Here is a 15,152-nt window from a genome sequence, read left to right as displayed (position 1 = left end):
CAAACATATAGAAAAAATAAAGATATTGCAAGGAAGTATGACTTAAATGGAATCTAACAATATATAAATCAGTTTCGTAAAGCTTAAGGAAGTGTACCAAAATAATTTCCAAAGTTAGGCATGAAGCACAACTCTATCTTATTTAGGCTATAACCTAATACACAGCCCTGTAGTAACTGCCAATGCTCATTGTTACATTTTATTATATCCTGGCAATTATAAAACGAATCACTGTTCACTTTGTACAATGGATCCAAGTACATTTGTCCAAACAATTTGATATGAAATTATGAAAATAAATAGTTGAATCACATATTGTACCTACATTTACAAATGGATGTAGACTTTCATACAATGTACACTAAGTATATAAACAATTAGATATGCAAATGAATATTTATAATGGTGATTATTATGATCACATTATGTGTCTTAATTTGGAGTTGAGATTGGCGGCGGCCTTAAACTAAAATATTGTTACGGCTGTGGAAATTCGCACAACACCATAAAGGGCCCTCAGGTGAGATATCTTCATAGGTACATGTGTAGTTAGCCCAAACCCGTTGTATAGAGGGAATTTATGTGATCCATTCAGGCTGCGATCCTCCAGTTAGCCATTTTTCTGTTCTATCTTTTATTTCAAACACACAGCAACTCAACAACCATGCCATCCCCATCACAGCGCCAACCACACTGCAACCACGCCACCTCCACCATCTACGCTACTACATCTTCGCCACTACGTCCGCTTCCGAACGGCAAACAAAGGCGCCAAGGAGGAAACTGCAAGGATGCGCAGGTTTCCCCGCCTGTTTCTTCCGTTTGACTTCCCCGCGCTTTGGAGTGGAGGAGGGGCGATGCAGGTCAAAGGTCAGAGGTCATGTGAAGGAGAGGTCTCATTTTGGGGGAATAATTCTCTGGCCCAGAGCCAAAAACTGACTCCCCCGGCCCCCGCATGGAGCGGGGTGGAGAGAGGGCGTGAGAGAACGCCCTTTTCGGGAACCCTCTCGAAGGAAGGTGGAGCCGAGAACGGGGCGAAGGGCGAAGGGCGGAGCCCCGTGCTATAAAAGACGGACACGGGCGGGGCGCTTCCTCTTCCTTTTCGTCTTGGCTGGTGGTCTGGTTGGTTTTTGTCGAGAGTTGGTCATCGGGAAGAGGTCCTGCGCCCGCCACTTGGCGAGCGGCCCTGTCACGAAGGCACCGTTGTGAGGTGGACGTGCGCGTCCGGACGGGGAGTGCCGGAGAGGGTTCGCCGGCCGCGAGAGAGGTCGGGGCCAGGCGCGACAACGCTGACGGTCGCGGGAGAGGGACTCACCAGCCATAAAAGGGAAGTCGCGACTTCTTTCTTTCTTTTCCTTCCTTTGCTTTTTGTATAAATGTGTGTGTTGGCACCGTCTGTGAAGTAGAACTGCGTAAGTGTTGCCGTGTGTCGGTCGTAGTCGGTTGTAGCTCTGCATATGCTTTTGTTGCATGACTGTTTTAACTGTTATATGTGCATTTTTGACTGTATGGCTGTATATACATACTTGTCTGTGTGTGTGTGAATAAAATGCTTGCTTGTTGAACTGTTCCCGCTCTGCTTCGTCTCTTTTCCTTTTTTATTGACCCTCCATCTTGCATCACGTAAGGGGTTCGTAGTGGGTGCAACATCCTGGTAATTAATCGGAACCGTCAAGGCCGACGATAACAATGCTCGGTTATCACTGTAGCACGGAACGGACCGCTTAAGTGGCTCGTGTCCGGAGTCGGCCTGTGGCGTGGTACAATCGCCCGGTCGACCATTCACGCAGGTACTTAGGTAGATCGAATTTGGCGAGCAACCCTATCCTGCATGGGTGGGCAATTGGCACGATCGTGGTGAGGTTAAACCCCCACCCGTGACTAGCTCCTGGCGTTGTTCCGAGAGGGTCACGACAGAATTGTCCGTCCGGTGGGCGACGTGCCACGATTCGAGTTACGCGGCCGTTCGAACGCCGGCGGGCGCGAATTCGCAACAATATCCTTTAAAAAAAAATGAGCCAAATTAAAGCAACCACATACTTGTTCTGCCCAAAAAACAAAAATTTGATCATTGTGGTGCCAACTTCTGAATGTTTGGCATGGCATCCACTTCAAAAGCACACCGATTGCTTTTATTCTACATCTTTCATCGAACATGTTTTTTTTAAATAGTGGGCCTTTTTAAAAATAGAAGGGATTGAGAACAACTCTTGAATTTTCTACCACAGTTTGCCTATGTATGTGGCTTTAAGTGACAAAAATTTAAAAGAGCTGTGTCACTGTCAACATGGTGAACACTTGGGGTAAAACCAGGGTAAATTTCAGTGTCGTTGAGTCTGGAGCAAAGTTCAGACACCTATAGCACCCAAGATTTTGCTCCAAAAGGTTTCAGTTTTCTTGTGGAAATGATCCAGTCACTAGATTATGTAAATCAGGCAACAAAATTCTTCATGATGAATAAACTGACTGTTGGCAGCAATTTGAAAACTCAAATGTTTTTGACTGCATGTTACAAATCACTACTTTTGAGAGTACTTATCTTAAAAAGTATTTTGATGCTGCTGAAATATGCTGAAATGCATGTTATATGACAGCAATATCAAAAATAGCTCATATTCCAGTGTATTCCTTTGCAAACTATTCCACATAACTTGAAACATATTGTTACGAATTTGGAATTCGATTGCACACAACATACTGGTTCCTTTGGTCAGCTATGTCGTAAGTGCTTGTTCCCTAGATAGCTCAACTTCCATTGTTTAAATGTTATGAAATCGATTAGATGCGCTGCGGATCGATTGAATAGTTAGTGAGCGAACAATGGAGACGTCCCTCCCCCTCTTCTGCGAAGATGAAGAAGAGCCCTGCCATCCCGTGATTCATGACGTCAACAACTCCCTCCCACCCGTGGTTGAGTGATCACGAGGGCATGAGTCACGCCGGGCGCCGGGGAGGGGGCGGAGAAGGATAAAGAGGAGATCCTTTCTTTGTTCGTGTTCGGAGTGGGGACTGCGTCGTTCAGCAGACCTTCGGGTCATGTTTGGCTTGGGTTAGGGTTGAGGCCTTCTGAAGCTTTTTGCTTCTGCAGAGGAGTTGTTCAGCAGAGCTTCGGGTCCTGCTTGGCTCGGTAGGCTTTTTGGAGAGCTGCTTCGTTTGGAAGAAAGTTGAGCCGGTTGCCCGGCTCGAGCTGCGAATGGTGGCTTCTTCTTCTTCTTGGTTCGTGGAGCTCTTTGTTCTCCGTTTTGGTTCCCGGCTGGGTGCGACTCATCGACCTCATCTTGGAGGTGGTTCCTCGGGGAAGCGACACATCGACGGGAAGGATCGGCGCCTCGTCTTACCAGCACGTGTTGAGAAGTGCGGGGGGATTCGTGGGAGCTCGGAAAGGATCGTGGCTCACGGCGATTGGATCCAGCTCGCTCTCGCTAGAGCCCAGGTCCGAACAACTTGAAGACCACATGAGGTGGAGAGGGTCGAGATCGGCTCTGGGTTTCAGCTCACCTGTCCTCCGAGATGGAGCTCATTATTAAAGGCCTCAGCCACCATTTCTTGGGTGTGTGTGTGTGTGTGTACGTGTGTCCGTGGGCCCGTCTAATAAGTAGGAAATTGTTAAGTGCTTTGTGTGCTGTAAATGTTTGCATCGCATTTCGTAAAGTCGGTATAGTTCTGCTCTTTCGTGCTTCCCTAGCTCCCCATTATTATTAATAAATACCCCAATTGTTAAATGTTTTCAGCTCGTCGTGTCGATTCTTTCATTGACTGAGCATTTCGTGTGTTGGGAGTTAGAAAGCCGTTGGTTTGCCGGAAAAGGGGGACATTTGGACCGACGGTTCTCGGCGATTAAACCACTCGGAATCGCACATGGGACAGGCTAGCCTCGGCGGTTTCTTCCGTACGAGTTCCGTCAAAGGTGGAATACCCCGGTAGTTGGATCACGTGGGTATTTAGGTACATTGAAGATTGGCAATCGACCCAACCCCACGTGGTCTGCCCATTGGCGTATTTCGGTTCTTGTACAAGGACTCGTCGACTCGGAGTTATCCGGGCGACGATCTATATTCCGGGCGATCGGTCGGGCCGACTCGACTTGTGGCTCCGTCAGAGCGGTCGGTTGGCGGCCGACGCACCGGCCCGTAACAATATATATATATATATATATATATATATATATATATATATATATATATATATATATATATATATATATATATATATATATATATATATATATATATATATATATATATATATATATATATATATATATATATATATGTATATATATATATATGTATATATATATATATATATATATATATATACATATATATATATATATATATATATCATAATCTAACAGCATGTCTTCCCTTCTCTTTACAGAAAACTAGATGCGGATTGATGAAGGCATCTTCATTTTATATATAAATAATAGAATGTTATAAAATGTACAATTTCAATAATATTGTTACGGATTCGCGCCCGCCGGCGTGCTGACGGCCACGTAACTCGAATCGCGGCACGTCGCCCACCGGACGGACAATCCAGTCGTGACCCTCTCGGACTAACGCCGGGAACCAGTCACGGGTGGACCTTTCGGTCTCACCGCGATCGAGCCAATCAGCCCCCGCGTGGGATAGGGTTGCTCGCCAAATTCGACCTACCTAAGTACCCACGCGGAGGGTAGACCGGGCGATCGCACCTCGCCGCAGGTCGACTTCGGACACGGGCCACTTAAGCGACCCGTTCCGTGCTATCGGGATAACCGAGCGGTGTTATCGTCGGCTTCGACGGTTCGATTAATTATCGGGCGTATTCAGCCCACTACCAACCCTTTACGTGAAGCAAGATGAGGATTCAATGAAAGAAATGACGAAGCGAAGCGGGAAACAGTTCAACACAAAGCACATTTATTCGCGATGAACGGAAAGCACACATATTCAATTCCACCAAAAGCACATAGAAAAGGAAAAGAAACACAATGCAATTCCACCAAAAGCACATAGAAGGAAAAGAAACACAATGCAGAGCTAATACCGACTACGCGAGCACACGGCAACACTTATACAATTTTACTTCACAGACGGCGCCGACAACACATACCCAAAACCAAGAAAAAGAACACCCTCAAAGATGAGGCGGGCCTGAGGCCGAGACCGGGTCGGGCCTACCCGTCTGGTGATGAGACGCGGAGCGGCGATGGTGCCTCAACTCCGCGGGCCTCGCGGACAGTGTCTGGTAGGGGGTGGGAAAGGGGCCCCCTTGGTCGCACTATCTCAGCGCGGGGGGGAAACAGGAGGGGGTTGCTGATGCTCGGGGTATAGAGGATTTCTACTCTGCCTCGAGTCCCGCGACGAGCGTCTCCACCTCGGCCAGGTCGCGCCGTCGGCCTCCCTGGTGTGCAGCTCCCTGCACGACGCGAGCACCCCCTCGTCTGCCCTCGCCGCCTCTCCACAGCTCCGTCCCCTTTGCTCCGACTCCAACGCACACGACGACGACCAACTCCTTCTTGCTTCTTCTTCCCAACTCCACCGACTGCGAAGTCTTTTACTCTACTTGACTGACGAACGCGGTCGCTTATATAAGCCCCGTGGCTTCGCTCTCTCATCTTTGACCCCCTGCCTTCGACCTTTCACCTCGCTCCCCATTGGCCCAAGAAAAAGTGGGCGTGAATGCATTTTGATCCATAAATTTGCATATAGCGATCGCCCTCCAACGCCCTGGAGGCGGGGCCAAATCGCCCCTCGCTCACCGATTGGACGGAACAAAAGTGGGCGTGTGTCGTTTTTGATCCGTTTTCGGAGCTGAAAATCCGTGGTTTTGTACACGCTGTTCGGCGCGCGCCCTGCACGAGTCCAACACCGGTACCCACAAGCGGCGCAAGAACGGTGGTGATGCGACGGTTGCGAGGTGTGACGTGAAGCGGCGCCGCGGTGGGTGGTTGATGTTGTGGTTGGTGGTGGTAACAATGGCGGTTGGTCCAAAATAAAGATAGTAAAAGAAAAACGGCTATCCTGAAGAGTCGCAGCCCGCATGAATGACATTTATTCCCACTAGACAACGGGTTTGGGCCTAACTACACATATACTTACCGAGATATCTCACCTAAGGGACCTGAATGGTGGTTTGCGAATTTGGTAACCACAACAATATAATTGTTATCCCTCTGTGTCGATAAATGTACAAGTAAAACTGATATATTTTGTCCAGTTTGCTCATATAATACATACAAACAAAAATTAAACTGATTTTAGTTCAAAAGCAACACCTTGAATGAAACGAGACAGCCTGATAAAAACATTTCAGTCTGTCCGAAAAATTGTGCAGTGTGAATATACAAGTATAAAAGGCTGAATATTTTTGGCTGTGATATCTAGAAAGTTTCCGATTGTTACTCCTATTTAACCACTGATGGAGTGGTCCATAATGGGTATTTCATAATTAATTTATCAATGTATCAATAACTGGCTGTGATATATATATATATATATATATATATATATATATATATATATATATATATATATATATATGTATATATGTATTGTGTGTCGTGTCCGTATACCAAATGTAGTGTCCATATATCATGCGTTTTCCTGTGTAAAATTGGGCATTAAAACTAAATTATCAATATGATTTGGATTTTATACTTTGATTTATTTGTAAATATGCCTTTTCATGTTATTGACCTAGATTAGAAGTAACTATATTATGAACAGATCCCAAATCAAGGCAAATGCAAGTCCACAACAGGCATGTAGTTGAAGATGCATACATCATATAATAACTAATGCGATTCATTCAGCACAAATAATGGTGTGTACGAATCTGATTTGTAAGTAGTGTCAAAATAGCTTTACATGACCACAAATCCTGTTGACACAAAGAAACCTAACATGCGATTATCCAGTTCATACATGTGGTATATGCACACTACAAAAGATACCAAAATTCACCTATTTCTCTCTTATCGCAGATTTTACTCCTGTGTAACACAAGAATCATGGATACTCGCAAGAAGAAAAACTGAAATTAACCATCCTGACCATGTTGACAAACCACAAAACAAGAGAACTGTTATTGTCAAACAATATAGAGCCAAATGCAAGAACAGTGAAAAGTATGAGTCAATGAAAAAACGTGACCAAGAACGAAAGCAAGCAGCCAGAGCAAAGGTGAGGAAGGACCCGCTGCAGCTGGACGATATCAGAGAAAAGAAAAGAAGAGAGATGAGAGCATACAGACAAAAGAAGAAAGAACAGGCAGTGACTCGGGAACAGCTGGATTCGCCATTAGAGTGGGGACGATCCATTGCGGCGAAAGAACGCAGGAGAAAGCAACTGAAGCGAGAAAGAAAGAGGGAAGAAAGACGGAATCGAAAAGAGAAGGAAGGCCTAATCAGTCTGAAGAAGAAGTTGGCGGTGCGCAATACACAGAATTGGAGACTGAGGGTACAACTGAAAAATAAATAATTCAATTTACATGTGATTTGTTCACGTTGTTTTTTGGTGTTAATGACTAGTGTCCATATACCGATAAATTCGGATTTTGACAGGCACACTTTGGAACGCTGTAATTTTGGCATCAAGTATCCTTATCAAACATTTCAAAGAGTGCCATAAAGGAAATCATGTGTACTGTTGATAAAAAGCAACAAACTCAAACTAATAATTTGACAAAATTGCACCATCGATGCACACCCTGATCTTGGAAGACCCGATTGAATAATGTTTGGATGGAGCATATATTCATTTTAAGGTTAGAGCAGTTTGGATAATCCATTATTCAAAGAAAAGGAAAAGCACAGGCAACAAATAATTTGGACAAAGTGCGACTCATGTGATTATGCAACAAACAGGAAGAAGTAGAGTCAGTCTGAAACAGCATTTCATCCACAATTCACGGACTTACTCAATCCGAATAACGCATCTCCCATTCCCATCACTCTAACCCCCTATAACCATCCATCCTCTCAATTTAACCCCCGAATGCAAAATGTAAAATGTTCACCTCTTTTTGATGCTACCAGTGGGTGTTAAAGAGCCTGTCTGGTGCTGCTCCACATTGTTGTTGGTGTTCTTTGGATTCTTCACTTTGCAAGATGTGCTCTGCTCCAAAGATTGTTTTGGAATATTTGCAACGTTACGAAAGGTTGAAGAAATTGACAATTCTTCAAACCCAACCACCTCATTTTTTACATCTGAAAAATATCAACAAAAAAAAAAATTTCAAACATTGTCAAAAATGTTTTTGTTATTTTCACACAGAAAGGGTCCCATCTTTCATACAACTTCCAAATAAAATCCTTTTTCCAGTCTTGCTCACAAAGTGGCACACAACCTGAAAAGGTTTCCCCATTATCTGACGCAATATGGTCCGAGATGGATATCTTGAGCATCAATCGGTGCTCCGTCGATCATCCAACCAGCATACATTCAGACAGGCAAGATGTACCCATTCCCATGTTCCCAATTATTTCAAGCGATTGCTCACCATCACTGTAGTTTTTGATTCCATTTTTGCTCTTGCACTCCTTTGAGGTCTATAGTTAAAGATTATAGAGTGCTATCGGGAGTGGCACAGCAGAGTTTTTACGATGACAAGTGCATATGCAACAAGTGTTTTACGATCTCGACACAAAACAATTGGAGAGTTCATAGAACATAACATACCCTGCACAACGTTCAAGTACAACACAATAATGATTTTAAAGATCGTTAAAAAAAAAATATTATAACAAGTGGTGCCAGGCACAACAAATCCCACCCATTTAAGGCATAAAGTTATTTTGGGGATAAAATTTAAATTTGATATATCCTTAACCTGAATGTTGATTATAAGGAATAGAATAAGGAATATTTTAGTCTTAAGGCCCTGTCGCACCTTGACGATTTAGCCAACGTATGCCTGACGTATGCAAAATTGGGCTAAAACGCCGGCACACGTTGAATACGTTATGGGTAAGTTTGTATACGTTAAGAGCACTCTGAAAAACACTGCCATACGTCGTAGTACGCTGGCTTTCATCGTTGTACTTTGCGGTTGTCCTCAAATTTTAGCATGCTTGAAATTTTACGACGTATGCCAGCGTATGACTCACACGTTCCGCTACGCTGGCCATAAGTTGTAGGTACGTAATGCGATCGTTGACACACGTTACTTGTAAGTTACTCATAAGTCGAAACACGTCGAGGTAATGCTTAGCGTACCCAAAACTTATTTCTAACCTATGAGTAACGTGCTTTGAACCTATGTGTAACGTACCTCCAACGAATATTGACGTATGAAGACGTATTTGATTGACGTCTTCCGGACGACCACAGAACTGACTGAACGTGTTTCTAATTTACAGCTACCGTATAATGACGTATTGGCAGCATTTAAAAATAAAAAAATAAAAAAACCAATAACTTCCGATATTTCGTCACGTGCCGTTACGTCACGTCCGATTGCCTCTTCAGTTTGCTCATGTCTTATTCTTAGTTCCTCCTCTGTGAATATTTTCTGTTTGAGGATATTGTCACGTCGAAACTTAAAAGCAAATGTCCAAATATATTTTTAAATTCGCGATCGACAAAAAAAATAAAAATAAAAATAACCACAACAACAACAACAACTTCAGATATTTCGTCACGTGCCTTCACGGAGCCAAGGAGAAAAAAGGAAAATGTGCCTTGACAGAGAAAATAAGTTTTGGGTATGCTAAACATTACCTCGACGTGTTTCGACGTATGAGTAAGTTACAAGGAACTTGTGTCGACGTGTGTCAACGGTCGCATATCGTGCCTACAACTTATTCCCAGCGTAGCGGAACGCGTGAGCCATACGGCGAGTACGTCGTTAAATTTTCAGCATGCTTGAAATTTCACGACGTACTAAACGTACCACGAAATATGACAGCGTACTTCATCGTTTTTCAGCATGCTCTTAACGTATACACAACTTACCCATACCGTTTTTGACGTGTGCCAGCGTTTTAGACACATTTTTCATAGGTCGGCATACACTGACTAAATCGTCAAGGTGTGACTGCGTGGTTGACATTTCCAATTCTCAAGCGGTTATGATTTAAATCGGTGTGTGGCAGGTTTTTAACAAGCTACGCCACGAGTTTGTCGGCGATACATGCAGCGCGCTATGCCTAAGTTAAACTATCGTTGGGCATAGGTTGTGAACGCCGACAACAGGCTAAGCATTCGTTGGTATAAGTTATCTATAAGACAACGAAACGTTCTGTGCCCGTTACCAATATGTTCTGCATACGACCAACACGTTATGAATACGACCAAAACTTAAAAAAAAAAAAACATCAAAATTTCAGCGTACGCCAACGTTTTACATACATTTTTATACGTTGCCATTGCTGGCTAAATCGTCAAGGTGTTACAGCGCCTTTAGTTTGAAGTCAATTAAACCATTTTTGACTAAGTTATGACCGTAAATGATTTTGACCTTTCAAGGCCACGTCAGGTCAAAGGTCATGGTGTCAAATAAAAGCCAATAAAGGACTTGATATACGTCTTCCATATTAAACACGCATATTCCTAACCTTTTTTGATTTATAATGGAAAATTTGTAATTTTGACCGATGACCATGACCCCCAAAACTTCGGACCCTACCGATATTCACAAATATGCATTTTTCACTATAGGGATGAGTAGGATTATAAGTGACAAATAGAATAAGGTTCACTATAAGCTTAGTTTGAAGTAAATCAGATCATTTTTGACAAAGTTATGAGCGAAAAACGATTTTGTTCTTTTCGTGACCTTGACCTTGACCTTTGATCCAATTGTACCCAAAAGTTAATGGGGTCGTCCAAGGTTCATTGCCCACCTGTGGATTAAATTTGATGGTGTTTGCTAAAGCCGTTTTGCCGTAAAGACAGACAGACAAACAAACCGGACAATTACAATATCCCGCTCCCTCCCTCCGGGGGGCGGGATAATAATCTGGAAATTCAGCACGATTGAAGCAGTCTAATATGCATCACACTTGTACACTAATAAGACGATGTTGAGTTGCAGTTGAGGAGATGGAGGCTTTATTGATCAGTGATAACCAGAGAGCACAGCGTCATTTGGCATCTTCTTCACACCGACTCAGCACGTGACGTCCTCTCATGCTATATATTGTAACAGCCGTGGGACCGGTACAGGAGCCCCGTTTGAGTTTTGCGGGTCGTGTCAAAATGACTGCCACGCCCAGCAAGTTCCTGGAGCTATCTGTCACGTTAAAATACTCGTTGGGACCATGTATTCAACCGAGTCATGTGCAGATCGGCACTCACGACATTGCTCATCTGGCCGACCAACTGCAGATAGATCATGAGCGTCTGCGCCGGATGAGCCAGCTCCTCTATCGATGTTTAAGCCAGCACGTGTAACGATACCAAATCACCAAATTAGATCACTGAAGTGAACAGAATCCAACCCCGAGACCAGGTACATATATTTTTCAATGAAATGACATGGGAGAACAATTACAGGAAGCCATAACAACCAGTGTGCAATAAACAAATACAAATGAATCAGTAAATAAACCAGGTTAGAACCTTTACCGCACTCGAACAAACGAGTCAGAGATTTTTTTTCTTTTTTTAACGGTTCTTATCTTGGGGCCTGTTTATGCACTCGATAAGAATACAATGCAGGGAATACAGGACAAACTAGAGGGGGAGCGCTCGGGAGAGTGCAAAACCTCCGCCGCCAATACTGCTGAGTCACTCAAGTGAACCTCATATCTTATTCAATAAATATGATGTCAACAGTGCTGACAGAGTTATAGTTCCTTTCTCCAACATTTTTTTTTTGGGGGGGGGGGTGGTTGGAAATCACTTAGAACATGTAAAAATGCAAAAAAATAAAATAAAATAAATTCGAAATTTTGTTGAAAAAAAAGTTGCAAAAATTTTTTTTCTCTAAAAATTTTTTTTTGAGGGGGGGGGTTGGAAATCACTTAAAACATGTAGAAATGCAAAAAAGAATTTCCCATTTTTGGGGGGGGGTAACAATTTTTTTTGAGGGGTTGGAAATCACTTAAAACATGTAAAAATGCAAAAAAAAAAATTTTTCTCCAACAATTTTTTTTGGGGGAGGGTTGGAAATCACTTAAAACATGTAGAAATGCAAAAAAAAAATTTCTCTATTTTTTTGGGGGGGGGGGTTGGAAATCACTTAAAACATGTAGAAATGCAAAAAAAAAAATTTCTCCAACAAATTTTTTTTGGGGGGGGGGGGACCAAGTCCAAAATTTAATGGCATGATCCTTGGACCATACCGAACCCCCCCCCCACCAAGTTTCGTCAAAATCCGTCGAGGAGTTTTTCCGTAATACTGTTCACAAACAAACAAACAAACAAACAGAAAGGGGTGAAAACAGTAACCTCCATCCATCTTCGAAGATGGCGGAGGTTAACTACAGAGTGGTTCAAAAGTTAGGAAATATGGGGAATAATTATTTAGTTTTCTTTTGCAGATAAATGTACGAGCCATGATTCTCTCGTTGGAAGATCATAGTGTACGCTGTGAAGATTCGGGACACAGATCATTTGAAGCAACGTATTACCGACGCATGTGCTCAAATTCAGCTTGATGTTGAAGAGAGCGATCGTAGACTGGTAAAAGCGAGTCCAAAATGTCTCAACTTAGGACAACATATCGAATACATTTAAGAATATATTCTGAATGTAATCATTGCAAAGTAATTATTCCGTTTCCTGGTATTTGAACCAGCCTGTAGAATGGCACTCAATAGATGCATACCTCTGCCAGGCTCCATCAGCCTCATCCAAGATTCAGACCTAGTCGCTCTACCTTGGACATGCTGCTTCTCTTACAGTATGGTGTAGGCCCTCAATATCAGACATGAGATCAGGGCTGTCTCTCTGGACATATACAGTAAAACCCTCTTAATTGGTGGCCATTTTAACCGCGAAATTGGCTAATCCCCGGGCCCACCATGGACCCAAAAATTTAAACATGAAATAGTAGTATTTTTTGGGTGGAATGTGGGTCTTTGATCTCAACCACGGTCTGAACCGTTGTACAAGTGTGAATGCGCGGATGTTGGTGTAAAACACACAATGGCTTGTCAAATCATTGACAAATGTTCGCTAACCGCCGACACCTGCTATAATCCACGGTTTAAGCCCTTAATCCACCGTTTAAACCAACAATTAAGTCATTTTTGACATGCGGTGAGCGAATCTGAGGTGGCGGGGTGTGATAAACTCTCTCTCACCTCTTCTGCATAAAACCTCAGGCCAAATCCATCTCAATCATAACCTTAGACTATTTACTACAGACCACACATTGATTATCCGTGATTCTACAACCATTCTACTGCTTTCTACAGCCTTTTCAAACATCGAAGCTAGCTTCTTCTTCATCTCCCTCCGACATTGCTGACGTCATCGGTCAACATGCCGGGGGAAAAGAGGAAGCACACATCCAGAACTGTTTCCGAAAAACTTTTGTTAGTGGACAGGATTGTTTCTGGGAAGGAGAGTAAAGCTAAGATATCCAGGGAAACTGGGGTACAAAAGAGTACCTTGAGAGGATGGGTGAAGGAAGAGGAAAACCTTGGCTTCTTTGAGCAGGACCTCGACGAGGAGAGCGGGCTGAGCCACAAGAGAGCGAAGAAGGCTCAGGATCCAGCGTTGGACAAGGCTGTCTTCGACCGGTTCACTTGTACTCCCTATCCGCGGTCCGTTGTACAAGATTATATTTTATTAATATTATTCGCGGTTTTCTTAATATTATTGACGGATCCGCGGATCGTCTAAACCGCGGATTTTTATTTTATGGACCCCAACAGCCGTGATTTAAAATAGTTTTACTGTATTGAGCTTTTGATACAGTCTGGCACCCTACCTTGCTCTCCAAACTGTCTGCATATGGAATCCAAGGCCAACATCACTCTTGGATTACTGACTTCCTAAACTCTCATACACAACGTGTGACTCTCAACGGAACCCTTTCATCTCCTCTCCATTTCGGCTGGAGTACCACAAGACAACGTTCTAGGCCTCATCTTATTCCTAATCTTCATTAATGATCTCACTGACTCACTGGAAAATCCTCATTATCTCTTTGCTGGTGACTCCTCTGCCCTGCTGTTGTTGGTTCCCCTTTCTCTTGCTGTTCCCTTTGTTATGTTGTGTCCTGATTTGTTCTGTGTAATCAATCTTCCACAAGCCTTGATCATGGGAAAAAAAAAATTTAAACAATGGTCCAACATTCGCGGCTTTTTTCAGGAACGTATCCCCCGTGAATAGTGCGGTCCGACAGCATATCATTTTTGGCATATCTCAATGGGGAAGAATCACTTTAAAAATAAAAATAATAATAAAAGAAATATATATATATATATATATATATATATATATATATATATATATATATATATATATATATATATATATATATATATATATATATATCATATCTCAATCCAGATTTTCAGCAAATCAAATCAATTTGTCCTCGTCATACACTCAACCTATGCACCAAGTTTCATCTGAATAAGTCTACAACTTTGAGATATTGTGTTTAGCTCTATCACTCAGTCGCGAATAATCACAAAAAAAAAAATATTGGATCCATATCTTCACTAAAATCTCATAATTTCATCCTTTTCACAGACTCAACCCATCCACAACTTTTTGATATATATCCTGTTCACAGATAGACAGAGACAGACAGGGGTGAAAACAACCTCCCTTCACCCACCTTCGGTGGCGGAGGTAACAATACTAGGAGGTTGATTTCAAACCCGGAAGCAAGCTGTGCAGGGGTCCGGAAGCAGAGTTATCGTGAGCTCTCTGGTGCAATCCGGTGTCACCAAAGACCTCATTTAAAGGTCTCCTCTCAAAGACCTCATTGATTTGGGCAAATAAATGTTCAGAGATTTGGCACACTCAGCTCCACATGCTCAGTGACCCTGCTAATCTCTGGTGCTCTCCTCCAGCTTTGCACTATCTGATGCCAACTGTAAACCGCAGGTGAAATATCTGCCGATTGGACCTCATGAGCTCCCATAGTGAAGCTAACTGCAGACTTCTTCAATGTTGATTTGCCCCGTATATCCATCAGCTCCTGGGGTGAGGCTTATGCTGGGCTATTTCAATGCAGATTCATGACACCTGCACATT

General features: G+C 43.0%; 1 protein-coding gene across 4 annotated transcripts in view; it reads right to left on the bottom strand.

The window, feature by feature from the left end:
- LOC147017168 (uncharacterized) overlaps nucleotides 1-15,152 on the bottom strand; it is a 120,613-nt gene that overhangs the window by 80,522 nt on the left and 24,939 nt on the right. For all 4 annotated transcript variants that reach the window (XR_015049380.1, XM_085846601.1, XM_085846602.1 and 1 more), the window contains exon 6: nucleotides 8,008-8,197. Coding sequence is in view for 3 of the 4 variants with exons in the window: in XM_085846601.1 (XP_085702727.1) it covers nucleotides 8,008-8,197 (190 nt within the window). In the remaining variant the exon portion in view is untranslated. The remainder of the gene's footprint in view (nucleotides 1-8,007; nucleotides 8,198-15,152) is intronic.

This window comes from Eptatretus burgeri, chromosome 11 (genome assembly GCF_056783735.1).
Source record: "Eptatretus burgeri isolate ZD-2024b chromosome 11, Ebu_testis_v1, whole genome shotgun sequence".
NCBI classification, from domain to species: Eukaryota; Metazoa; Chordata; class Myxini; order Myxiniformes; family Myxinidae; genus Eptatretus; species Eptatretus burgeri.
This window is presented reverse-complemented; position numbering and strand designations above follow the sequence as displayed.